Genomic DNA, 26285 nt, shown 5'->3' with positions numbered 1-26285 from the left:
CCCTCTAAAACCCTCATTAAGATTTGGAGGCCTCACACCACGTATATTACCTGTCTGGCATGAAATTGGCACGCTCGATAAGGGTCTGGCACGGGGCTGTGTGTGGCACGGGAAGCCTCAGAGGAGCACCATGGTTGCTCTGCCCTGTAGTAATGCAGATGGCGTGGCACAGGGCCAATGAATCCTGCCTGGGTTGTCAAGAGCAACAGATAATGTGATAGCCGCAGAACTTTGCAAAATCATCCCCGTTTAATATACATTAACCTTCTACAGGTTATGTCAAAATTAGGTTACGGGCTTGCAAGACTAATGTCCCCTTACAGTGCTGGCATTTGGACTCGCCAAAGCTTTCCCCACTTGACAATAATGTAATACTCTCCCAGGGCAGACTCATCTAACCAGACCTGCATTTTAGCAGCAGTGTCTCAGCAAACTGTGCTCTCTAGACTTTGCAGAGCCAGAGAGCAGTGGGTGACAGATACGTACCTTGCTCTGTCCTCATTTGTCATTTTCACATGCTGTCTGCAAAACACATTTCATCTCAGTACTTCTTTTTAAATTTTTTGTCATTTTTTTTTCTGGAAAAATACAAGCATAAAGGTACTAGGGTGCTTTTCCACAGTACATCTTGTTAAGTAACACCAGCAGATTGCTGCATCAACTCAGGTGCGTTACCTCTGCGTATTCCTCGTGCAGTACGGTGTGCTCCCCAAGCTGCTCAAGTGCAGTATTCCTGCCCTGGTTTTGTCACTTCTGTACTGAAGGCTGAATTACAGAGGGAAACAAATCATGTTTCATGAACTTACAGTTTCAGAGAGTAATTACACTGTCTCATGTAAGGCAATATGAAACCCTTCCATGAAATACACAGGCAGCTGAAATAATATTTGAGAGTACATGTGAATACCTGAAGTGTGTTTCTAAGCTGATGGATTTGTTTCATTATAAAGAAGGTTATTCCGTGTGGATTTCCCTTTTCAGAGACAAAAAGGTGGATTAAGATCCAAATAATGAGAGCAGATATATGCTTATATATCGATATATGCTTTTTTATATAAAATCATGTGTGCATTTTTTAACTGATTAATATTGTTTAAAAAAAAAAAAAACTTTTTTACCTTAAAAGAGTATGTACATTTTTATTTCTGTGCTCTTTATTTCTCACCCTGATGAAGCATTATGAAGTAATATATTTTGCTGAGTTCTACAACACCTTGTGGTTTGCGGATTACCTTGTGATCAGGAAGGTGTGAAATTATTTTAATCAAAATAGAAATACTTATCTGTGTAAAGGTTTTCTGCTCCGGTGCTGACCTCTTAGTTTTTTGTGAGCTAGCTACACTGCATTATTGCAATGCCAGGACATTAGCAGCTCTCTCTGTTATTTAGAAAGAGTATGATTTATTTGGGTTTTGTAGTTTTATGGTAAACATCAGAGGGGAAAGCTAAATATAGGTTATTTAAATAAGAATAATATTAGCATTAAAACAAAAGAGAGATATTTTTCCAGATTTCATTCATGTTCGTTAAGGCATGATACAGTAGAGAATGCCGACTGCAGGACAAGCAATCTTACTATTGCCTAAAAACTTAAATTTGTTTAAAAAAATTAAAACTGGTATCTCCATTGATCTGAAAGCATCCTACATTTCTAGGAAGAAGAATATTAGTACTTCTTCATCCCCACCTTGCTAAAATTTCTAAATTTTATTCTTAGAAATTGAAATCTGTGTTTTGGAAGAGATATGAAAGCCATTTCTTTCAGCTCTTCAAGTCTGCATGTAGTTTTAAAATGTGTAAGGCAAAACTTTGAAATGATCCTTACAAGGGCTAAGCTACTTACAGGTAAACTTCCACTGGCACAGACTGTTCAGGTGATGGGAACACTAGGAGCATTTTTCTGGAATCGTGTACCAGCAAATGCAAAGCAAACAGCTCTAGTAGAACACTGTTTCGCTGATATAACCACACTTGGACTAACGACTAGGGAATTCTCCCAGAACATCTGTGTCAGTCAGCAAAGCTATTTTGGTAGAAATCTGTACTGTGGACCTAGCTTGATACTTGGGGTGGAGTTGACCTTACAGTAGCAAATGCCAAAAGAATCAGAATGGAAAAATTCACTGTTACTGCTTCAGCAGAAGGAAAAGTGTGGCTGCCTTGATAGGGAATGCTCGGAAAATGCAAAACGTATTGACTTCTAAAAAATGCAATTTAGAAAACTGGTATTCTGATTGATGTAGGAGTGGTCGTTATATCATGAATCTTTGCGGAGAGTAGGAGACCACTGATGGTTCATGCTGCAAGACTCAGACCATGGACTGGGAGCCGTGGCCCTGGGAATACACAGGGATTCTTGAATGGAGTTCGTGATCATGTTAGTCATGATCAAGGCAAGAACAGTTACTCTTTGTATGTTGGGAAACAGTAAAAACGGGCATTACCTTGTGAAGGACCCATAGCTTTCTGGACCCTGCCCCTTTCATGTGCATGCCACATGCTCCTCTCTGCAGGCATGAGGACACCAGCACAGTCCTAACATTTATCAAAGTACAGTAAGTAACAGCTTGTTACTACATCTGATAATACTTATACACTGACTGGGAAGTCATTTTATGATCTTTTCAGTGTATTGCTTTAGCTTAAATATATATATATATATATACAATATCTTATGCCTAATAGTTGATAGGTATAGTGCAAGTTGAAGATAATTGAGATGTGTAGAAGGCTAGGCAGCTGCATTGGCTTTTCTGAAGACAACCGTGATTGAAGCAAACTCTGTATGCAGCAAACAAAAGAAATCTGTGGTCAATGATTGACAGAAGTGCAGAAAAGGTGATGAAGAAAGGGGCAATCACTCCTTCTCAGTTCCATTCCCAGAGTGCGTTCCCTAACTGCAGGTTTAAAAGGGAGTGTTAAGAAACTTTTGGCCACCTTTCCATAACACCAGTGGACAGGACCCCTTTATGGCAAGTATGCTTTTTATCTTGCATTCAGGAGCCAGCTGCTCTGGTGTCAATGCCAGGGGGGTAATCCTATTTTCTGCAGTCAAGACATGCGTCTAGACTGCCATCAATTAGATTATTTGTATAATGCAACCGTTATCAAATGTTCCAGGAAAGCCTCCCCAGATCCCAGAACACTGGCAACTGTTGTCTTATCTCAATTCTTTGTCTTTGTTTTCATTCTTCCCATTGAGCCTTTATTTTAAAGAAGGAAAATCAGGAGAGAGAAGCATGTTAAGGAGTCTTGGTGCTTTGTCATATGTTTGCTGAATTGGTGTCTTGTATCACAACCTGTAACTGGGGTAATTTTGAATTGATTATGGATTTTGCAATATTTAAAGTGATTTTCTTGGTACAGACTGATTTTATCAATGATAGTAACACTTCTGTTATATACTGTACAATATTAACAACAGCACTGACTCATTGTAATTGCTGTGGCTGCTAAGTCTTGTTCAGAGCTGAGTGTCTGAGCAGCGTGGGGGCCCACAGCACAGCCGTGCAGCCTCCGGGTCGCAGCCAAATTCCTGCTGAGGCCACACATCACCTCGAGGTGTGCAACAGACACACCACCCCAGTTCTGTATTTCACTTCTGCAGAGCAGTCATGATTGATTATTAAGATAAATCAAGCTACAAACATTGATTTTTCTGCCATATCTTACACTGATAAAAATGTTGAAAGTTGACCGCTTTTATTTTTGTAGATAGAAAACTTTACAGTCAAATCTCTTTAAAATATCTTTATCAATTACTTCAACACATTTCATTATTTTTTGCCAATTAAGTGATAGCTGTATATTAGAGATTTGTTGTTGCTACTATCATTATCATTTGCTTTCCAGTCTTTTAGTAACTTACCTTTTTAGAGCAAACAGAAGTTCTCTCTGCAATTCAACTATACTTTAACTCGATGCAGTGCTAGTACAGATGCAAAGGGTGATTTTAGAGGGAGGGCTGGATGTTTTGCAGGCTGAGTGTCCATCTCAAATTGGAGTGCCTCATCCAGTATCATCACCAACTAAATGTACCTTTTGGAATATGGCCTGAGTGAGACATCTATAAGATGTGAGAGCCTAGACAAGTTGCTCTGGACATCATTTCTTGCTAGTGCAGAGGTAAAGAGGATTTATCTTGTCCCAAAGTGAGTGCTTGTGGTGTCACATGAAACACATTTTATTAGGAATACTTGATTATAGTTGTCTTAAAATGAAAATATCATGCATGTTGTAAAAACAGCTGTCACTACAGTGAGTTCACTAAGAAGTCTTTTTTTTTTTTTTTTCCTGTAGATTGAGTGGTGATAAGTTCTGTCCCTGAGTGCTGAACTTCTGATGGGTTTTCATTCTGCAGCAAAGCACAATTCTGTTGACTGCTTAAGATTTTTTATTATTATCCAAGCATAAATAGTATTTTTCAAATATCAACTCAATGGAATACACTCCAGGTGTAGCTCTATAAACAATTTTTGTGAAGTTTCATTTGGCTTCAAACTGGCATTTTTACTGTGAAGTTTGTTAGATCAAACCCTGAATATCATTTACCATTATTTGGGGGGATTTAAAGACTTCCAAAAGACAACAGGGAAAAAAAAATCACTTGTACTAATGTTGTGGTTTAAAGTGCCAGTAGCAAAACAACAGCCATGTGCTGGGTTCGGTACTGCTTTTGCAGTGTTGTGAACTATAGGGGAAGAAGTTATTGATGCTGCAAAAGACAGCAGTAAGTTGATGGTTTTAATGATGTCCAGTGCTTTAGTTTCTTGCTGTTTGGGGGGACAATTTGCCAAATGCTATACACAGCATTAATAAATCATCCTGGATAAACGGAAATGTAAATGGTGGTGAGAACATAGCAGTAAAATCAAAAATGCAAATGATGTACTGGAGCTAGGAACAAATTGTGTGAATTCAGAAGAGGCACCCTGGCATCTGCAAAGGATGTACGTGTGCGTTAGAAGTTTGAAGCTTCTGAAGCTTCACTTTAGAAGTGAAGGAGCTTTGCTTGAAGTCAAGGAGCGGTGTGGGATTTGCCTCTGGTTGCAGGGCTGATTCCTCACTGGATGTTGGACCATTGGCAGTGGGCAGAGATGAAACATAAGAGGCAGAAATGAAACTAGGAGCCCTTCTGTGCTGTGCGGGTGACGGAGCCCTGGCACAGGCTGCCCAGAGGCTGTGGGGTCTCCTCCTTGGAGCCCTTCAGAAGCCGCCTGGACGTGGTGCTGGGCACCCTGCTCTGGGTGTCCCTGCCTGGGCACGGGTGGCACCGGGTGGCTCCAGAGGTGCCACGGGTGGCCAGCCTCAGCCACCCCGTTCCTCTCAGCCCCATTCCTGCCTCAGGTGGGCCGCTCGGCCTCAGCCTCCCCCCCCCGTCCCGGCCCTCCCGGGCGGTCCCGACCCATGCGGGCGGTGCCTGCGGGGCGCCGCCTTCCCCCCGCCGCCCTTCCCCACACGGCGGCCCCGGCCCGCCCCCGCCTGCCCACCTAACGCCGCCCGCTCTCGGCTCGCCCCGCTGACAGGCGCCGGCCCTGCCCTGCGCTGCCCGGCCCGCCTCATCCCCACCGCGAGCGGCGGAGCCGGCGGAGGCATCGCCGAGCTCCGCGGGGCAGCGCCGAGCCCTGCGGCTCGCAGCCCGCCCAGCGCTCCCTCCCCTCCCCTCCCTCCATCCCTCCCGCCGCCAAGACGCCGCGCTTCTTGTACCGCGCCAAGGGCGGGTGCCGCTCGGCCAAGATGGGCCGGCAGACGGCGGCCGGCGGGCGCAGCATGCAGCGCTCGCAGAGCCGGAGCAGCCTGTCCGCCTCCTTCGAGGCGCTGGCCGTGTACTTCCCCTGCATGAACTCGCTGGAGGAGGACGGAGGTGAGGGGACGGGGACGGGCGGTTACCGGCGCTCAGGGGGCGGCTGGGGGCACGGCAGCTTGACGGAGGCTTTTGGGGTGGCTGGTGTGAGCGTAGAGGCGAGTTACTGCCCAAGCCTTAGTTGTGTAGAAAGAAGGGGGGAGAGGGACTTTTCGTTCGTTTTGTTTTCATAAGAAACGAGCCTTCCTCCCAGGCTGTCCCCTCAGTGTCCTGGGCTGGCTCAGGTGCCCCTCGCCTGTTAGGGCGGCATACCCCACAGAGCACCCCGTCTGAACCGCCACATCCTGGCCCCATTTCACTTTTTCTTAGAATAATCTTTGTAGGCAGGAGGCTGTGTGTCCAGGTGGACCTTGCAGGTCTCACACCCAGCCGTCTCTACTCCCTAAAGTCAGCCCTGGCTGTAAAGCACGCTCGTAATTTCCGTGCGGTTGTTGCAGGACCAGAACTTGCCATGGCAAAGAGGAGGAGTGCAGGGGGTTCTGGCTTCTCCGCGTAACTGGGGGGAGCCGAAGATAGCTCTCAGAGAACCTGAAAAATAAAGTCCTGGTTCCTGTTTGGGATGCGTGTAACAAATGCGTTTGTGTGCTCAGACATGGCACCAAACCCTCCCAGGGACAAAAGTTGTGTTTCATGAGCTTATTTTGAAAATACTGCTTTTGTAAAGAAAATGTTTAAACGTATTTACAAGTAGAATGAGCTTAGTCTTCCTAGTGTTTACCAGAAATAATTTAAAATTCTTAATTTAATTGACATTAATTGAGCACATTCTACCTTTGGTAGATTTTAGCAATATCAAATTAAGATATCTGTATTTGTACAATCCTCCCAGACAGTCTTCTATCAACTGTGTGTGCGCACCATTCATAATCTGCATGTAAAACATCTGCACAGCATATATCACTTTCCACATCCCAGGTCGAGAGTTCGGTGGCAAATGTTTGTGTGCAGTCTTCACATGTCTTGATTTATCTTTCCACGTGCAGCAGTCGCTGAAGTGTCGTCCCCAGAGCATCTTTCCTTTCTGATGAGGATGCCGAGGTTGGTGCCTTGCCTTTGCCCCAGCCCCTGCTCAGGGACTGGTCGGGTTGGCTCTTAATGTAGAAAATAGGGAGCTCCTCCCTGGGGCAAAATGTGCTGTCCTTCAGTACTCTCATCTGTTCCCTGCCACGAACAGAGAACTGAACTGCAAAATATTGCCGGTAGACTGAAGGGTAGGCTTCAGAGGGCATTTTGTTTAATCTTTTGCAATGCTAATAAACTCTGTGGATGAAAACACACATTTTTAAAGGACTGAAAATATCATAAATTATGCTAAAATGGTTAGGTATTCTTTAAAGGTTATTCTATCCATTCCAGAATAGTTGTCTCTTCAGTCCTGATTATTAGTTACAATAATGGCATTATCCTAGTGTGAAATCAGAGTATTGATTTGTATTGTTCTGGTCTTTATTTTCCTAGGAAAAAAAAAATTATTCCTCAGTTGAGACCTGTCTATGTTTAAAGCTGTTCACTGACTTGAAAAAAACCTGAACTTTATGGAAATCAATATAGGAATACCTGTTAGTTTAATGTTAATTCAATTGTAATGTTTTATTTAGTTTGTGCTGGCAAGTTATTTAAAAAGAAGTGTTAAAAGACTATATACAGGGGTTTTTTTTACATGTTGTGTTTATTTAAGTTATCTGATCCTATGTAGATGTAAGCTACACTTTAAAATGCATTTCGTGTAGTTCAAATGAAAAAGCAGAGATACAATTGCTGTGCAGTTTCTGTGCGGCTGAGTCTCTGCTGCCTGAGACTTCAGACACACCAGGTCACGCAGGCATGGCAGGCACCACAGCTGAACTCCTTTCCCTAGTGTATTCACTAAGATTACAAAGAAAAAGGAAAAAAAAGCTGTGGGCATTTTTGAATGCAAGTCACCTCTGCACCCAATTTTAATCTGTTGTCTTCTGAATGCTTTTATACAATTATATTTTTGTACCCCCGGTGTCCTTAAATTGTTGTGGTATGTGTGCTCCCATGTTTGTGTACTTACTGGTTTACAGTTTAATCTGTAAAAGAAAAATGTTAAACCCACTTCATAAGTTATACATCCTCAAGAGGTAGTTACTTTTGTGTATGCTGAATAGGTTAAAAAAAAAAAAAAATAACCTGCTACACAGAGGTGCTTTTACATTTTCCACTCAATCACACTTTTAATACAAATAGAAAATCTGTTCTGTTGACGCATTTATTTATGATACACCCTTGAAGACTTCTGTTCGTTAGCTGCCAAAATTAATACTTTGGGTAGGAAAGGACATGTGTAATGTCAACTTTCAAAGTCACCAAAAAGTAACTCAGTAGAATATATTAATAGGAACAAATTCAGAAGCCATTTTAGAACGCCATGAATGAGAAGACACATTTGAGTGTCAGTTGATGAAGAAAGGAGACTTCTTAAGCCCCAGCATCCAAGCTGTGATGTGCTGAAGAAGCAGCTGTGGAGAGGCTGCAGGTTTCCAGCTCAGTGGCAGGCATGAACTTGCCGTGGGTCAGCCAGGTTTACAGCCCAGGGCACTGATACTCGTCTTTGCGTTTCCAACCTGCTGATCAGCTACGCGAGTCCTTCAAGTTTGCCCCCAAATATTTTTTCCATCTTTAATGTACTTCTGGTGCATGTGCTTGTGCACACCCAGTGTTAATACTTCACATGGTACCAGAGCAGATTAAATCTGTTATGGAAGTGTCAAGGTTTTCAAAAGATGTCTTTGTTATATTTTGTTACCTTTGTGGATGATAGAGGGCACAGCCTGCGTCGTAAAGTGAGAGCTAGCATCACCTGGTGCTTGGAACAGATTTAAATTACGTGGATGTCATCGAAGAGAGGTGTGGGGTATGAATCTTGAAGCCGCTCTTGAAGCACCTTGAGCCTCACATTTTGTCTTTAAGTCCTGGCTCTGTTGAAGTTAAAGGCAACTTTGTCATTAAATTCAAACAACTGGGGTATTTCAAATGTAAATGTTTGTGACGTTGTTTTAGACGTCTGTGTAGCGATAATGCGAAATTTCGCGCACATAAGATATTTAAAAGTGGTGGATTTGAGTTTACTAAAGTTTCCTGTGATCGACTGGAAAATGTGCTTGAGCAAGTGAATTTTTCATGCAAGACTGAAGGTTATCCAGCACACACACAGAGGAAGGCAGAGGCTCGGATCACATGTGGTCACTAGAAAGCTTATGTCTGCTTCTACAAGTGGGACTGTTAACATGGTGCTTCCTCAGATTACACTGTGTGTGTTGTTTGTTGTAATAAATTTGTGCTACAGTTTCTGTTTTATACTCCTTACGTTCACTTCTGCCTTGCATTTACACTGAAGCGTTGATATGCGCTGTTAAATGGCAGGTTGTCAGGAGTGCAGCCATGGAAAAGCCACTCGTGGCAAGACCTGCATACGGAAATATGCCCTCCAAAAGGGATTGTATTTCAATTTAATGTCGTATTTGCCAAAGCACTGAGTTTTTGGGTGGTAGCGAAGCTGTGAGATTCAAGAGGAAAATCAAATGCTTTGCAGGTGCTGAAGACAATTCGAGAGATAATTTATGATAATTTAAGACATAAATTAATTCAGAAAGGACTGGAAGGCATCTTGGTCTCCCAGTATGTTAGAAAAACAAAAGGCAATTGGAGAGAGAGGAAAAAAAAAGCCACAGAATGTTCTTCAGCCCAAGACAATCATGCCAGAAATAGCAGGAATGAGTTTTGTTAGCTGAGGAGAATATACATTGCAGTTCTGCATAGTGATGTCTGCCAAAAGAAGTTTCTTGAGTCTTGCTACAGGGGTTCAGTAGGAATCGAACCCGTTGTATGCTGCTGTTACCTAGCTGGTAGCTATCTGGAAATCTGGTTGGAAGAGTCATTTGATTATGTAAGTGCGAGCAGGAGTGTGCTATTGGTGCCAGTGAGTGAGGGAGCAGGACTTTAAATGTATCTTTAACTGCTCACTTGAGCACTATTATTGATTTCAGTGGCATTGTTCACAGATTAATCATCTGCTCATTGGTAGAGCTGGAATAAAGCTGTGCAGTTCCTGGATTCAGTTCCTGTGGTTAGGCCACCAGATCACGCTGTCCCTCTGGAGGTCCCAGTAGACAATAACAAGCAGACAATAATTTAACCAGAAATAGAAAATGGGGGAAGTAGTAACAATAAATTCATTAACACAGTAATTATTAAAGTGAAGAGAATCCTGCACATGAAGTCGTTACGCTTTAAAATTGTCCTCTTAAAAAGAATAAAGTAATAGCAGGACTATCAGGCAGTGAAGAAAATGAGAGTAACTACATCTTCTTGGGGGAATTGGCCTATTTTTTGGCCTTGGTGGTAAAGATGACCTTGCTTGCATGGAATGTGCAGAGGCAGAGTCAAGGTGGAAGATGAGAGAAGGGTATTTTGTCCCGTGGAAAGGTATCAGCTGTAAAGGACAAAGCTTTAAGGACCATGGGCTCGACTGATGCTGACACACCAGAGGCTGTCTACTCTGTATCTCCTGCAAAAGTGGGGTAGCTCATCTGGAGGATAAAAATCACTCCATGGAATCTGTATGACGTTAAATTTTATGGTTTATAGTATATGTTTGCTGCTACCACACTGCTCAGGGACTGACTCCAGTCCACCTCTCCATCCGTGCTGTAGGGCTGGCTGTCCCGCCTGTCCAGCTCCTCTGGTTGACTGCTGCAGAGGCAACACAAAGTCATTTCCACAATTTCCGTCCGCCTGTTCAGTCCCAAGGTGGATGAGACCTTTTTACAAAAGAAGCATAGGAATAGCTATACTGCTGCCAGCAAAGCAGAGAATGTGGCTTAAACAAAACACGTGGAATCTGGGGACTGGTTGGAAAACCAACAGATGAAAGTAGAGGAGGTTGCAGAAGGGTTGACATTCAAAGAAAGTATAGCATGCTTCAGCTGACTGTATGATGGAAACGCCCAGCAGAGTTTTAAAGCTGCATTTCTCTTGTATTTGTTTTGTTTCTCATCTGAGCTTTAGTTACTCAGCAGCATCTACCTGAACAGCTCAGATATGGCCGCATCAGCAGCTGTGAAGCTACAGCGTATGATGGGTTTCATCCCTGGTGGTACCTACATAAACCTGAAAAAACCTGTCGGAGTTAAATCAACATGCTGTAATTGTCATTTGTCAGTAGCAAGGTCAACGGCCCAGCAGAGCGGTGGCTGGCTGCGTTGCCATTTTTTCAATTGCAGAGGTAAATGTTTAACAGCAGTAGTTTGAAAGTGGGTCATTACAGTGTGAAATGTCAGAGTTTGGGGAGCTGCGGTTATTTAAATAATGGTATTTGCATGGTACCATTACTCATTTTAGACAAAGCTAAGAGGAAGATCTGTTCCTAATTTGTGTAATCTCAGTAGCCATCCAACTACTTGGCACCATCTATCTCATTAGGCCCTAACAGAGGATGTTGAATCGTTTCAACACACTCGCTACATCATTCAAAACTGCTGCACAGATCCTTCTGATAATGTATGTAATCATTCCAGCTATACTAAAAATAAACAAGATTGGGTTAAAGAATGCTATTAGTGTTATTGTGTATTTAGAAAATATATCCCAATTCATGTAATACAAAAATGAAGAGCAATTGTGAGCTCCTCATTACAGAAACACTCTTCACTGTTTCAGAAGTTGTAATCTGCTCTTGGCGCTGCATGGAATAACTGTCATTAATGAGCACACAAGGATGCTCTTCATCCAGGAAAATGTGCATATAAACCTAATAGCATTATAACACAAAACTGCAGCGATGGTTTCTTTTTACTCAAGATGGTTGTCCTTTGTCATTGGCAAAATCAAAGACTGGGTTTAGAGGTTTCTTGTGGCGAAGATGTGCACCTACCTAGTGATTCCTTATGTAAACGGGATATAAAATTAGAGAATGTAATACTACAAAATTGCTTGCTCTATTTTTTCAGAATTTTAATAGCTTGGGGATAAGGCTGATTTCCCGCTGCTTTGCACTTTTTGTAGTCAAGCAGATTGCGGTACAGGATGTACAGAGTGGGTATAAAATGCTACCTTTCTGCTTATGCACAAAGTCAGAACTATTATGTTTGAATTGCCAGATCACCTACCTCCGTGGGATCATAGCTAAGGGAGGGTACCCAATATGCTGTTCGTTCAGGTCACTTGGCATGTGGGGCATACAGCTGTGGGCTGAAAAGCAAAACTCTTCTTTGGTGTCACATCTTTAAATTCAGTTTTACAGCAATCCTAAGAGGCTTTTGGCGTGTGTGTCCTCCAACCACGCTTAGAAGAGCCGTGGTGTTACCAGTAACAGAAGCAGAGACTGCTGCAAGGGTGCTGGAAATGCCCGAGTGGCTGTGTACAGATATATATATATATATAAATATAAATATTTTCTTTGCTTATAAAATCAAAAGGGGTCTATATTGTTATCATTTCAAAAGGGCACGCTTGGTGTTTTGATTGTTCCTTTTAAAATGTTCTTAGGTAAGTGTTTATCACATGAGTATTGTATTTGTTGTATGTTTTAATGAGGTGCATGAATGCATCAGTAGTTCGGTTGGAAAGCTGTAAAAATTGAGTTAGAAAGTAAAACTGCAGAGCTGAAGCTTTTTTTTCTCTAGATGCGGCAGCTCCTGATATCAGTACAATGAATATGGAGGTGCAAAAAAAAAAAAAAGGCAATCTTTTCTGAAATATTAAGAAAAGTTGGGGTTATGTATGGAAATGGGGGTTTTCTGTTTCAGTGTGTGCTGTGAAGTATGCAGTTCTACATTACACTTAAAATGTCCTTCACTGTGTCAATACTGCAGTCAAAATCTGTGCTCAACATCCTTCAAACAAGGGATCCAACCAAAAGTCTTCAAGGCTGGTTTGCTGTCATATGGTCAGGGCCAAGTAACCAACAGAGAAGTGGGGATCACAGAGGGTGGCAGGAACACCAGTAACGCCAGCACCCATCCAGACCGGTTCTCTGGGATGGCTCCCAGCGTGCTGGGGAGCTGTTATCAGATGTAAATTCTTTGTCAGGGGAATTGACCGAGCTCCAGACCCTACTGCTGTGGTTTCCTTTATGCCAAGCTGGGATCTCTGGGGCATGGTGCACAGCACAGGTGTTGAAAAGAAGCTGAAAGCTGTCAGAGGCAGCAATGTGTCAATTTTGTATGTAGCATGCTCAGTGCCAATTCTGTATAATAATACAGGGAATACAGGAATTTTAGAAACATTAAAGTAATTATTATGTATGGGAAATACAGTTCTTGTTAATACCTCAGTCTTGTAAAAATATTTTAAAATCTCTTGGGATCGCAAGTGTTGAAAAGCTTGAAGTGATGCCCCACGCAGACAAAAGCAATTTCTGTTGTCTGATGCTCTTAAATATTTGCAGAAGGATCAGTTAAAACTATCAGGAGAATGAAAATGAGCAGAGCAGGGAATTTAAAGTGGCAGAATGCAACTTCAAACACATTCAGAAGTGGGAGGGAATAAGGAGCAGGTGCCTTAAACCACAGCATTGCCTGGGAGCAGCATGTGGTAAACTGACCTCACATCGTGCGGCCACAACAAGCCGGGGGGGAGCTTTTCCAGATTGGAAGTATGACCAGCCTTGCCTTGAAAGGGAAATGAAATACAGACAAAAGGATGCTGCAATGTAGTCTGAGCTTTTTATCCTGTGAACAGCCAAGATTCTTGATGGCTGCCTCTTGGGCCCCGTGTATGGGAATTCAATGAGAATGGGACCTGAAAGCTTCTACACCAGCTATTGATCAGAAGCTCAAGCAGCACTTTTGCAGCTGATTATTTCATTCACTTCTCTCTTTCACTTTTTCTTAGGTGCTGTCTTAATTAACCTTAATCTTAATTAACCATGCTTCCAGTGTAGCCAGAGGAAAGAAAGAGGAGGGAATAAAAAGGCATAGGACAAGAGTGAAAAAGTATTTCTTGACTGAAAATGAAAAACTAATGAGGACTCCCAAGAAATTTAAAAATCTTTTCTGACCAGAGGCTGCGAGGCTCTGTTTTAGAGGAAGGTGTCTGGGCACCTGAAAGTGCAGTGGAGCACAATGAAATTGTGAAAGAGGAAATGTTGTTCCTTTGCTGCCTGTGATGTGGACAGTTGGTGTGGCTTCTCCACCCGTAAGTCTTTCCATACTCAGTCTTCACTGGTCTTCTGGAAGGGAAGGCCATGTGTCTTTGGGGCAGTTACTTCCTTCCTGTAGGACAGGATAGGATTTTCCAGAGGATTTTGTAGGCATAGCATAGACTGAGGCTCTCTTAGTCCAGGATCTGTCAAACTTTTCCTACCTGGCTGCCCCCCTACTGAAGTGCCTCCATACTGAAGGGAGCACTGCTTTTGGGTTCCTGTGGCAGGCCATTCCCATCCCAGTCTGAATTTCATAGTGTTCTGTATTGAGATGTACGTGAAAGGAAGAACCGGTACAAAGGTCTTCCCTTCTTCCCTGCAAGCTCAAAGTAAGGGAAAGTCCGTGGTTATAGCTACTCCTGCCCTGCAAATGCTTTTTGGGCTTCAGAAGTGCTTGCATCGTGCCCTGGGAAGAAACTCCATCAGAAGGGCGGTAACAGAACACTTCATGAGCTGGTGGTGAGCCCTGTCTTGAGAACAGGTAAGATGGGCTCAAAGCTTCTTAAATCGAGGTGATGGTGGAATCTAGGTTTCCTAAATCTTGCTTAAATTAGTAGATTTGAACCCGCGTTGGCTGCTGGGGGTCTGTGGGTGATGCAAGCAAAGAAACTGCTGAGCTGTGTTTCCCTGCGGTGCTTAAACAAGAGCTAAATGCCCAAAATTGGGCTGTGCCAGATCCAGAATTGTGTGTCTGCAAGGGGATTTGAGACCTACCCTGTCCACTTCTCTTAGGTAGGCTCAAGTGTTCTTAGACTCTGATCATTTTATCTAACCTGTTCTTAATGTGCCCAGTGCAGGTCTCCAGATACTTAGAGAGTTTTGCTCTTGAAAAGTAGTCACTTAGTGCTCTTTGTGGATCTGACTCCTGAGTTCAGATGAAAATACTGAACCAGTTTTTTATCCAACTGTTTTGGTACTGTGGGAAGTGGCACTTCAAGCACCTGAGTGTGTTTCTGAAGCCGCAGCTGCTCTGCACTCCATGAGAGTCCAACCGAGAGCTCACGTACCACATGAGGACCGGCATAACCAGCTGGCCTCTGCCTGCACCAGCAATGTCCGCTCCTGGGGCTCTCTTTGCAGGCACTTTCTGAGAGCAAGCTGAGACTTTGTGCATTCCCCCACCAGAGGCAGTTATCATCTGGCTGGATCCCAGATCACAGAAGGTAATCTGTCGTGCTCACTGCAGTCTTCGGCTTGCCCTCATCTGGTATGGAAGATCACATCAGGAGTACTGCACCCCTCATTTCCAAGCGATTTGCACTCCTTGTTATGGGAGCAAATAAATCCACAAGTCATTTAGAAAATATGGCCTGTAGAGTCTATTTGCAGTAACCATATTAGTTAAATTACCAATGTGATTAACTGTAAGAATGAATGTGCTTTCATAAATGCCAGAGCAATTATTTCTGGTAATTTATTCCACTCCACACAATATAGCCATAAGACTCTGAACTAGTGTTTTTCAGATAATGTATTCCATATTTTTGCTGGCAACTTAAGAGAAATTTCTTCTTTCTAGGTCAATTAGATTATGCTAATTTGGAGAACATTCTCAATGTTCTTTATTAGAGTTCAGTAAATAATGAGAAAATTTATTTTCAGAGTAGGTGGTCAGCAACATACTTAGCAACAAAGTATGCTCCTAATTCTCTCACTTCCGCATCCTTTCATTGGGAGGGGTTAAAAACTGTGTGAAGTGAGTGTATAAGTCCAAGTACTTGATGATTACGAATCCAGACTGCCACCTTTACACTGGCACCAATTACGTGTTTACTTCTGCGTAAGATAGATGCACTCCCAAGTTACTGATCTGGCTAGAGAGTAGCATCACCTCAACTGGGATTTTTAGATTGTATGTTTTGAAAACTGGTTTTCTGAAATGATCCGTCTTAGAAGAACAACAACAACTTTTAAAACTATTGTTGGTTGGTTATTTTGGGGCTAGATCTGCTAAAGAATGCAGACACTCAAGTAGTTGAATCGACACAGCTGAGGATATTCTAATTTCTAGGTAAGTATGAGGGAAAACAGTTTGGTTTTACTGGAGCGGGAAGACCTTCAGCCAGGTCTTCCACCAGCTACAGCTTGTAAGTGTGGTACCAAAGACTATTTCTTTGAGCTGAGAAACTGCTTCACATTTTCATTACTACTTGCAACCTTTTAAATATTTTAATGCTGAACTTATGAAACATGAACTGTGAATCATATAAATATCAATTTGCCTCTAAATTGCTTGAGAAACTATGATTATATTTGGTTTGTTATGTTTTTTGAGGGACCAAAGTAGTGGTAGTATTGTGAAATCACGTTTAAGCATTTCTCATGTCTATTATTACATATTAGTTTAGCCAAGCTTAATCTGAAAGAATACTCATCTCTAAAACAGTGGCTCTGGAGTCATGTCTGTGAGCTGGGGCTTCTTCTGTGCTTCTGTTTCAAAATGCCATTTTGCTGTTAAAATCTTCAGTTCTTATTTCAAGAAGCATCAACATCATGATTAGCATCATGCTAACATCAGCCTTACTGCTGAAAGGTCAGATCTTCCTCTTTTGAGACCATCAGAGAGCTGTGCCATTTACTGCTGAAAACTTGAAAATTGTTATTCACATTGGCTCTTTTTGACCCTCCTTACATTCACTGTTAGGGTCCAAATAATTCCTGTTTATCATCTGCATGTATACTTAAGTTGGGCATTCTGTGCATGTTCAGCTTTCGTTCTATAACAACGTTGCATCTTCTCAGCTGTTGGCTTGTCTTCCTGTGAACCAGAGTACTTATTTCAGTTAATGTGAATGTGGGAAAGGAACACTGGTGCAAAGGGATGCAAAGAACAGCTGGTGAAACACGTGTCTCTGTGAAGAAGTGAATGGCAATTGCACTAGTTGTGCCTTAATTTCTCAGTAAATTGATATGCAACAGATGTGTTGATTTCTTTCTATGAATGTTTTGGTAGAGCAGAGACATACCAAATTTAAATTATAATTCAGAGAATTGCTAATTAATAAAGGTTACTGTATGCTCTTTCACATATTATATAGTCAAACTCATATTTATCCCAACCCCCAAAATCCTTGAAAGATGGTATAAAAACTTGAAGAAAAAAAAACTTGAAGAATCATGTAAAATGGAGTCATTCTGTTAAATTTGTATAATTCATGTTTACAAGAATGAAATGAAAATGATCACCATTTAAGAAGAATGAATGCTAAGTAATCAAAAGAGCTCTTAACATTGGAAGGGTAATATCCTGTAACAATACTTCAGTGAATAGAGCATGGAGCTTCAAGAGCTGTGTGCCTTTCAGATTCAACTGTAACACTGTGTACCTTTACAAGACAACAGCACATTTTTTTGGGGGGTAGTTTTGCGGTAATGTTTCTTTGATCTGAATGATTGGATTTTAGATCAACGTTGGACCCATGTTGGAAGTCAGCTGCCAGCTTTCATTAGTTTAATATGAAAAATAGAAGAGCAGACAGTTGGAACAATGCAACCCAATTGTTGACTTCTGCCCTTCATTTTCCATATGTCATGTTAGCCTTGTATTTTATTTTATATATGAATTTATTGCTCCAGATAATAATGGGTATTTTCAGAACTAGCTTTGACAGAGTAAAAACAATGAGTTTTTTCTGTGTAGGTACCAAATTACTGGATGGTACCTAAGGGGCAAGTTGAAGATCTAAAGCAAAATTGTTTTTCTTTTATTTATATTGTACTGATTAAAAGTTTTGGTATTAAGGAATGTATAGAAGTCTTGTGATAAGCAACATGACTACAAGATGTGAATGAATCATTCATGATGCTGATATAGAAATGTCTCACAACAGCTAAATGTTATTGAAATGTTATTAAACGTTTTTTTGACGGAGCCAGTGGGTTTTCAAGGTATTTGAGGTATCTGTTTCCCACTTCTCTAAAATCCACATGTTCTTTACCTGACATGTATCCCTCCTTGCTGTTCTGCCCTCTGGTGTGGGATGAGCCAGAGGAGCTGAAAGGGTAGCAGTCTACAAAAGACTGCAGAAGAAGACAAGGCCCCAGATGTCCCAGGATCTTGGATATTTCTGTCCACTCAGTGTATCAAGTGTATTAAAAATTCGGGTATCATTTGGTGTCATGTACATTTAGAATTATTACTCTGTTATCAGTATATCACATATCACTGTGCTGAAGTCAGGGGTTTTTATCCATTGAACAGGTAAAAGAAATTGGAATTCTGTGTTCCCTGCACTGTTGCACTATTGCAGGGAATAATGTTTAAAATCAGAAATGACATGGAGTGACTGTCTTATTCATGAAAGAAAAACTGAGGCTTTATTCAGTTCTTGATGATTTTTGTTGTTTTCTGGAGTTTTGATACATCTTCCAGCTGAGGTCTTGATCAAAATTCTTACACTAAAATAATACTATATTCACTTCTTTTATTTTTTCCCCCTTATTAAGTTTTGAGTATTTTTCCCTTATCCAATACCCAGCTATCTCTCACTTTGCTATTTTTACAACTAAAACTAAGCTATGCAAGTGGATACAAAAAATGTTACTCTTGGAGATGGAAATAAAGTTTCATATTGTGCATAAAGGTCACTGCTATATTTTTTAGGGAACGGGAAGGGTCCTTGATTGGTTGTTTACTGTCCTCACTAATGGATGTCTGCAACTTGATGTCTGCAAGCAGATAATGACCAAATGTTCTTAAATCCAATAGTTCAGCTGGATTAAAACATTCCTGAGACACTGCAGGTTTTGACATAATGGCAGCAGTCTAATTGAATCCCTAGGAGGGATGTGTTCATCTAGGGAAAACGTATTTTAAGCAGACTAGATTATGGCTGGTGTAAATCTGGTTACCTCCACAGGCAGACTTGTGTGTTGTGTCTGAGTAGCTGGTAGCTACAGAACTAACGTATCTTAAGAGATATTTATGATGAGTGTTCTGTCTGCTTGCCTATTATTAAAATACCGATATTTTTTAAATGAAAGATTCGGTACAGGTCAGTGATTTCTGGCTTCGACTGCTGCTACGGCGTGGAGCAGTGCCCTGCAGGACCAGCTAGGGTGGCGTGGTGCGATGGACACCTCTGTTTTGTCTCCACAGAGGCAGGGGGTAAGAAGCTGCGGAGCACCGTCCAGAGGAGCACTGAGACAGGGTTGGCTGTGGAGATGAGGAACTGGATGACCCGTCAAGCCAGCCGCGAGTCGACGGATGGGAGCATGAACAGCTACAGCTCCGAGGGAAAGTAAGCAGCAGTTTACTTGTGGTCACCTGTCATTTCTCCAGAAAACTGGTGGTTAGACAAAAGTGAGGTGAATGCTGTAGGTCATGTTCAGTCAGAATCCCTTCCACAAGCTAGTGTCATTGATAGGCTGCTTAAAGACCAAGCATAAATTTTCTCCTGTGGCCGAAAAAGTCTCTCCAACCTGATCTGGGTGGAAGTATGAGACTGTCATGTATTTTAATGTCCCAAATCATGCTTTTCATAAAAGTGACAGACCTCTGAGTGGTATGTCCAAGGCACTGGCCAGACAAGTCTTATTATGGATAGATTTTTTTTTTTAGTGGTATTCACAGCACTGGACAATATACCTTTACTGGACAATACATCTCAAAAGTCCTGGTCAATGCACTGTATGCACTTGAGATGGACGTTTATTTATGGTTGGTCTTTACAAATCTCACTAGTTTTTTTGACCTTTTCTTTTAATTGATCACCTAGAAAACTACTGTTTTTCTCAAGCAGTTACTGACCAGATTGTTTTTCTTAGTAATTGTTGACTTTTATTGGGTCACAGATAATTTATGGCAAGAATCTGAATTTTAAGTTACTTTGGTCATTTTCAATGATGAATTTAATTTCCATTATGGAATATATGTCATTCCCTGAGACATAATATTTATAAGGGATGATGATTTTAAAAGGCGATTTTAATAATAGTGACCAGTGTTCAGTCTAATGTATTTATTTCGCTGGATACTTTCGACATTCTGCCATTGAGTTGATGTTGACTGAGAAGCATGACACATTTTACCTTCATGTAACTAAAATACTGGTGAGGGCATGTATTAATACCTTATTGAACTGATCTCCTATAAATACTACAGTAATTAACAGAGGCCTTTCTTATATTGGGAAAAGAGAGCATGATGGCATAATAACACTATGGAAGTTAGAACCAGTGAGGATTAGCGCTTTCTTCACCTGCTCAAGTGATTATATGCTGGAGGCTGAATTACTACGTGTTGAACACCAGGAAGTTTTGAAAATTACAGTAATTATTTTGTAGTCTTGTCAGTGTAAATAAGTTCCTTGTAAGCAGTATTACCAGAATTATAACTGATAAAGGCAAAACATCTAGAAAACAAAACAAAATGCAAGATCAAGAGTATTTACTGATTTTAATTATTTATTTATTTCCAACGTTCTTTTTCAGTTTGATTTTCCCTGGTGTGAGGTTGGCTGCAGATAGCCAGTTCAGTGATTTTCTGGATGGTCTTGGTCCCGCCCAGCTTGTAGGACGACAGACTTTGGCAACACCATCAATGGGTAAGCATTTATGCTCTACAGATATAACATAATCTACTGGGTCTGGTAATTAGAACGTAGAAATTATCTAGATTCCAATTCTTTAAATAAGGATTTCCCATGTGGTTTTGAACAAGTCAGTTAGGACCAGCACTATAATCTGAGCCCTAGTTGAACATAATTTTGGATGCTCATCGGGATACTCAAAAGTAAAAAGGTGGTTTGAAAAATTCAACATTTTATCTGTTCTTCTTCAGTTTTCCATCTTTTAAATATGGCTGAGACCTATTCTTTCTCTGAATTACTTGGATAATATTGAATAAAAATGGGAATTTAGGTGCAAAGTATTTATTATTGTTCTTACAGATTCTTTACATTCAGAAGTATTTTTTCATACTTTTTCTTAAACTAGAAGCAGGGTGAAGAGATTCCAAGCAGTTTCATAGAGCTGCTTTCAACTAATTCCTTTGCTGCCTTTATTTCTCTTAAATTCTTAAGACAGATACAGAATTTAATTTGAAGTAATAGAGGCACAGGAAAAGGGAGATGAGGAGTTATTGCAGGGGCTTTTTTATTGTTTACTAATGTAAATAGTAGTGAAGAGAATAGGTACTAAATTATCTAGAAGTGTTCACATCTGGATCATACTTATTGGTAGATTGCAGAAGATACAAGTCATTGAAAATTTATCCTTTTTTTGTGTGTGTGTGTTTTCTAGGAGATATCCAGGTGGGAATGATGGACAAAAAAGGACAGTTGGAAGTAGAAATTATCCGAGCCCGTGGCCTTGTTGTAAAACCAGGTTCAAAGACACTGCCAGGTAAGGAAGAAAAATCTTAGTAATGTGAACTTAAGTGATTTTTTTTTTTTTCAAATTCACATATTAGTAGATTACAGTATTGTACATTGAAATAAAAAAGATGTACTGAAATGGTATAAAAGCTTGGAGTACATAAAAAAAAAAATAATTTTCAACACTACTTCAGGAGGAAAAAAAAAATCAGGCTGTCCTCTGTGCTACCAGAAGGCACAAAAGTATTTTAGTAATAGCAAATGCATTCTTGGGAACAGGGTAGAATTCCAGTACCAAAAGGGGGGCTCCAAGAAAGCTGGAGAGGACTCTTTAACAGGGAGTGTAGTGATACAGAACAAGAGGGTATGGCTTAAAAGTAAAAGAGAGTAGATTTACACTAGATATTCAGAAGAAATTCTTTACTGTGAGGGTGGTAAAGCACTGGAACAAGCTGTGCATACAGGTTGTTGATGCCACATCCCTGGAGGTGTTCAAGGCCAGGTTGGATGGGGCTTTGAGCAACCTGGTCTGGTGGGAGGTGTCCCTGCCCATGGCAGGGGAGGGTTGGAATTAGATGATCTTTAAGGTCCCTTCCAACCCAAACCATTGTATGATTCTGTGAAAGTGAGGTGTATGCTGAAGACGTGATATAAGAATCCTAGGGGTGAAGAGGGAATCAACAAGACGTGTGGAATAGGTATCTACTCTGCAAAGTAGACTAATAGATAACTTAGTCCTTTTTTTATAATCCGATGTCCTATAACACTCTGTGGAAAGGACGATATATTAATATTTTTAGCAAGCTCTTCTGCCAAAATAGAAATTGTGTCAGAGTCGTTTCTTCACTAATTTTCACCTTGTAGATTATTTTAAATTATTAACAATTTGGAGCGTTGATCCAAATCTCACCAAAGTCAATGCAAGTCATTCATTTACTTAACAAGTCTATTTTGCATACTGTACAGTAAAGTGATACTATATATAGGAATACCTGATTTTTCCAGGTCAAAATCTGGATTGTTTCATGGGGGAAAAAAAAATGTAAAGAAAATGCATGGATGTTTTGCATGTTAATAAATGTTAATACTGCTTGTGGAGATTTATTATATATGTTATATATCTGGTAAAAAGTAGATTTTAGCATATGATGATAGAACATTGCATCTTTTATGCGAAAATCTGTATTTATTTTTCTTCCTTTCTCAGCACCATATGTAAAGGTGTATCTATTAGAAAATGGAGTCTGCATAGCCAAAAAGAAAACAAAGGTAGCAAGAAAAACGCTGGAACCGCTTTATCAGCAACTTCTATCATTTGAAGAAAGTCCCCAAGGAAAAGTTTTACAGGTAATTTGCATCAATACTCTTCTGAATCTGAGAATGCCACCTATTCAGTTCCCACTGAATGATTTTCAAAAATCTTTCATGCTTAATTTGGCAAGTTCTACCATTTCAAAGACTTGTTGAGTACAGAAATACCACAGTAACACACCTATTGATGACTACCAAGTAGAAAGTGCTAGGCAAAAGTTAGTTGTAGATTATTTTGTCTATACTACGTGTGGTCCTTATCTCACTCAGCTTTCTTTAGTATTATGGATAACTGCTCAGTTACTGCCCAGCTCATTAGTGCCTCTGCGTTGTGGTAATATACACTGAACTAACCTATATCAGCAGTGGAATATTTAATTCCTTATTACGTATAATTAAGTGGAGGCATTTGAAGAATCAGATTGAAGCTCTTGTTATTGTTGCTGATTTTTTTTTTCTATTTTCTTGTGTTTCCTTTGCTAACAGATAATTGTTTGGGGAGACTATGGACGTATGGATCACAAATCCTTTATGGGAGTGGCACAGATACTTTTAGACGAACTGGACCTGTCCAACATGGTGATTGGGTGGTTCAAACTCTTCCCTCCTTCTTCCCTAGTAGACCCAACTTTAGCTCCTCTCACCAGAAGAGCTTCCCAATCATCTCTTGAAAGTTCAACAGGACCTTCGTATGCTCGCTCATAGCGTCTGTGAAACTGTTGTCATAGCAACCAGCGTTACAAAAAAAAAAAATTTACAGGTCGCAAACCCTGGTAACACTGCATGCTTAATGTTGTGTCTTCTGAGCCTGTTTCTAGGGCTACAACGCGATCCTGTGTTCTCAAGGAAGTTGCACACATTGTGCCCTACAGAAGGCCCTCAGGTGAAGGACTGAAGTCATGAAGAACTGATAGGTTTGGAGTTCAGGGACACTCAGTTTTGGTCCAATCTGAAGCCATGGACTAAACTAAAAGAATCAATCTGTTTCATGCAACAAAAGTCCTTTTCAATGGCATATCTATTTTGTTGCTCCCGTTTCTTTATTTATCTGCCCTCCCTCCCTAAAGCTTGGTTATGCCACAGAAATGGAGATAACCTCCCATGAAGCCATGTTACAAGTCAGTGGATTTGCAGACATTGGAAGAAAAGAAGGATGAAAGGATGCTGGAAAAGTCAACTGTCATTTGAAACAGTTACTTGAGATCTGAAAACTCTTCATACTGGAAAGGTTCAAGACTTAAAGTGGTGGGCTTCATACCTCCAGCTATAGATACAGTGAAACCCCAGATGTGATGGACTCTGAAAAATAAATTCTGTGGATATACTGTACTGTATGAAATTAAAGAAACTTTTTTGCATGGACACAGATTTAGCTGAACACTTAAATTATTTTCTTGGGGCTGCAACTTGCAAAAAAAAAAACACAAAAGAATAAATCAGCCATTTTCAACAGTTTATATTATTTTTAAAAATAAATTTCACTAGTGCATGGTTTTAAAGGGAAGAGAATGCAACAGGGTGATACAAAGACACACCACGTTCATCATTCTTTAAACCAGTCATGGTCTGTATTTTTGCAGACGTATATTAAAAATAAAAAAAAATAATTTCTAGCAAATACTTAAAATTCTGTTTATGTGACAAGAAATAAGTGTAATATATTAAATTTATTTAAATGTAAAAGGTACAAGCCTTGTAAAGTTCAACATAATGTGCAAATTGTACACATCTTTTACCTCCTCCTTTCTCTATCTCTCCTCCAAGTCTCTCTTCTTCCTTTTGCTCTTTTTCCCCTCCACCTCCCAGGATGATCATCATAATCTAAAATGGCTACCTTTTGACTTATTACTCTCTTATGCCCCATATTTGGTTCAGGATTGCAGATTGTTCTGCATTTCTGAATTATTTGAGAAAAATATTGTTTAAGAACTTTTTTTCAAGCATGTTGAAAAGGATTTTGCAACATGGCTTGGGAGTACATTAATGTAATTCAGCATGTATTTGATAAAAAAAGATATTTGAACTTTTTGCAATTTATTGTACAGTGCATGGTAACTTATTTTCATTTTTTTCTCACCTTCAAATTGAATTCTACAGCTAAATACTGGAATCATGTGGCCATTGCAAGATGTCTTCAATAAATTTGTTTTCAGCACCAGCATCATTTATTCAAAGGTTGAACTATCATTTCTTGAAGGTTTTGGAAAGAGGAAAAATGAAGTAAATGGTTGATTTTTAGGAGATAAATTTAAACAGTTTTATTTGCACTAAACCAAATTGCTACATTCTTGAGATTATAAAAGCAACAAAGATTAGTAATTCTTACAGTTCTGCTGTAAAGTTCAATTTTCATAAACTACATTTGTGTTGGCAGAGACATAATTAGGTAATATCAGTCTGAAAAATGTCAATCTTCGGTTCATAATGTAGCCTTAAAGCTCATTGGTACCATTCCGGCAGTTATTTGACACCATTACCAGAACCCTCACTACAGTCGACAGATCTTCAAAAACCTGGTTTTTGTAGCAAACAGTAACTACCGTTGGGTGGTGCTGCAAGTTCAAGCTTCTCATTAAATTACATTATTTAAAGGGAATGTAACCGGCTAACATTTAATAAGAAAACGTCCCTTTTTTCTGGGTCTTTGTATGCCTTTATTACCTACTTAAGGTTTAATATTGAAACCTTGCAATAATTTTTGAAATACACATTACATATACCTTTCAGGCCACACAGAATTATTCTGATTTTATTTGAAAATCTATTAATGTTTCCCATTATGAAATTGTACATGCCTCATTAGAGGGCAAAAGTAATAATAGTATCACTTAAAATGCCTTTTACTTTGTGCAATATCATATAAATCAAGATTGTGTCTTGTCTTCAGAGTTTATATAATGGATTATTAAGTTAATGAACAGACTGGTAAAATTATATTTATTGAAATAATTTAGACACCTGTCTACCAGCAGCAAATAAATATTACCAACATGCAGTCTACAATATTCCCTAGGATTAAAGAAAAAATACATAACCATTTTCCTGATACTGTGAGATGTGCTCACATGTTGCTGTATGCATTGTCCTATATAAATTATTTCAAGTTTTAAAATCAAGGACATGACGCATGGAAGGTTTGTACATAATTGTCATTATGCAGTATTTATTTAAAAAAAATTAATGTATTTTTTTTTAATTTTCACCTGTCTGCAACTCTACTTATGGTTTAGTCATGTAAATAGCACTATTCCAGTGATCACTGCTGTCTTGTACATACTATGTTTTAAAAAGTTAAAAGGAATTACAGTTGGGAGAAAAAAAAAAAGGCAGATTAGGCCTGTAATGAACACCAACTAATGTAAATCAAACTCATTCTGGTGATGGTATTTAACACTTTAAATAAAACATTTTCTTTACAGAGCTTGTGTGCAGCGCTTTGTTTCTTTTCTCACTGTTATGACCATAAGCTGTCCGAGGCTGCGAGGCCGGGCTCAGGATTCGGTGTCTCCATGATGTGAAAGGTGCTGGGGCTGTACAAAGCACATGCGGCCGTGCCACACAGATAAATGGCCAGACCTGAAACTGGGGTGGCTGCACTCCAAGTGGCTGGTGGGGATGGTGTGGATAC

General features: G+C 40.2%; 1 protein-coding gene across 49 annotated transcripts in view; it reads left to right on the top strand.

Annotated features, from left to right (window-relative positions):
* The window catches only part of RIMS2 (regulating synaptic membrane exocytosis 2), a 462822-nt gene extending 436744 nt beyond the window's left edge, over positions 1-26078 (top strand). For 46 of the 49 annotated variants that reach the window (XM_083822300.1, XM_083822296.1, XM_083822280.1 and 43 more), the window contains 5 exons: positions 19129-19270; positions 20463-20575; positions 21273-21374; positions 22554-22693; positions 23144-26078. In XM_083822300.1, the coding sequence (XP_083678426.1) occupies positions 19129-19270; positions 20463-20575; positions 21273-21374; positions 22554-22693; positions 23144-23362 (716 nt within the window). In that variant the 3' untranslated portion in view covers positions 23363-26078. Of the gene's footprint in view, positions 1-1077; positions 5864-6846; positions 6902-7321; positions 14512-19128; positions 19271-20462; positions 20576-21272; positions 21375-22553; positions 22694-23143 lie in introns of those variants that run through there. The other 3 variants (XM_083822299.1, XM_083822298.1, XM_083822297.1) reach the window with 3 other exon arrangements.
* Positions 26079-26285: the final 207 nt, after the last annotated feature.

The sequence above is a fragment of the Anser anser genome (genome assembly GCF_964211835.1).
Source record: "Anser anser genome assembly, chromosome: 2".
Classification (NCBI taxonomy): Eukaryota; Metazoa; Chordata; class Aves; order Anseriformes; family Anatidae; genus Anser; species Anser anser.
This window is presented reverse-complemented; position numbering and strand designations above follow the sequence as displayed.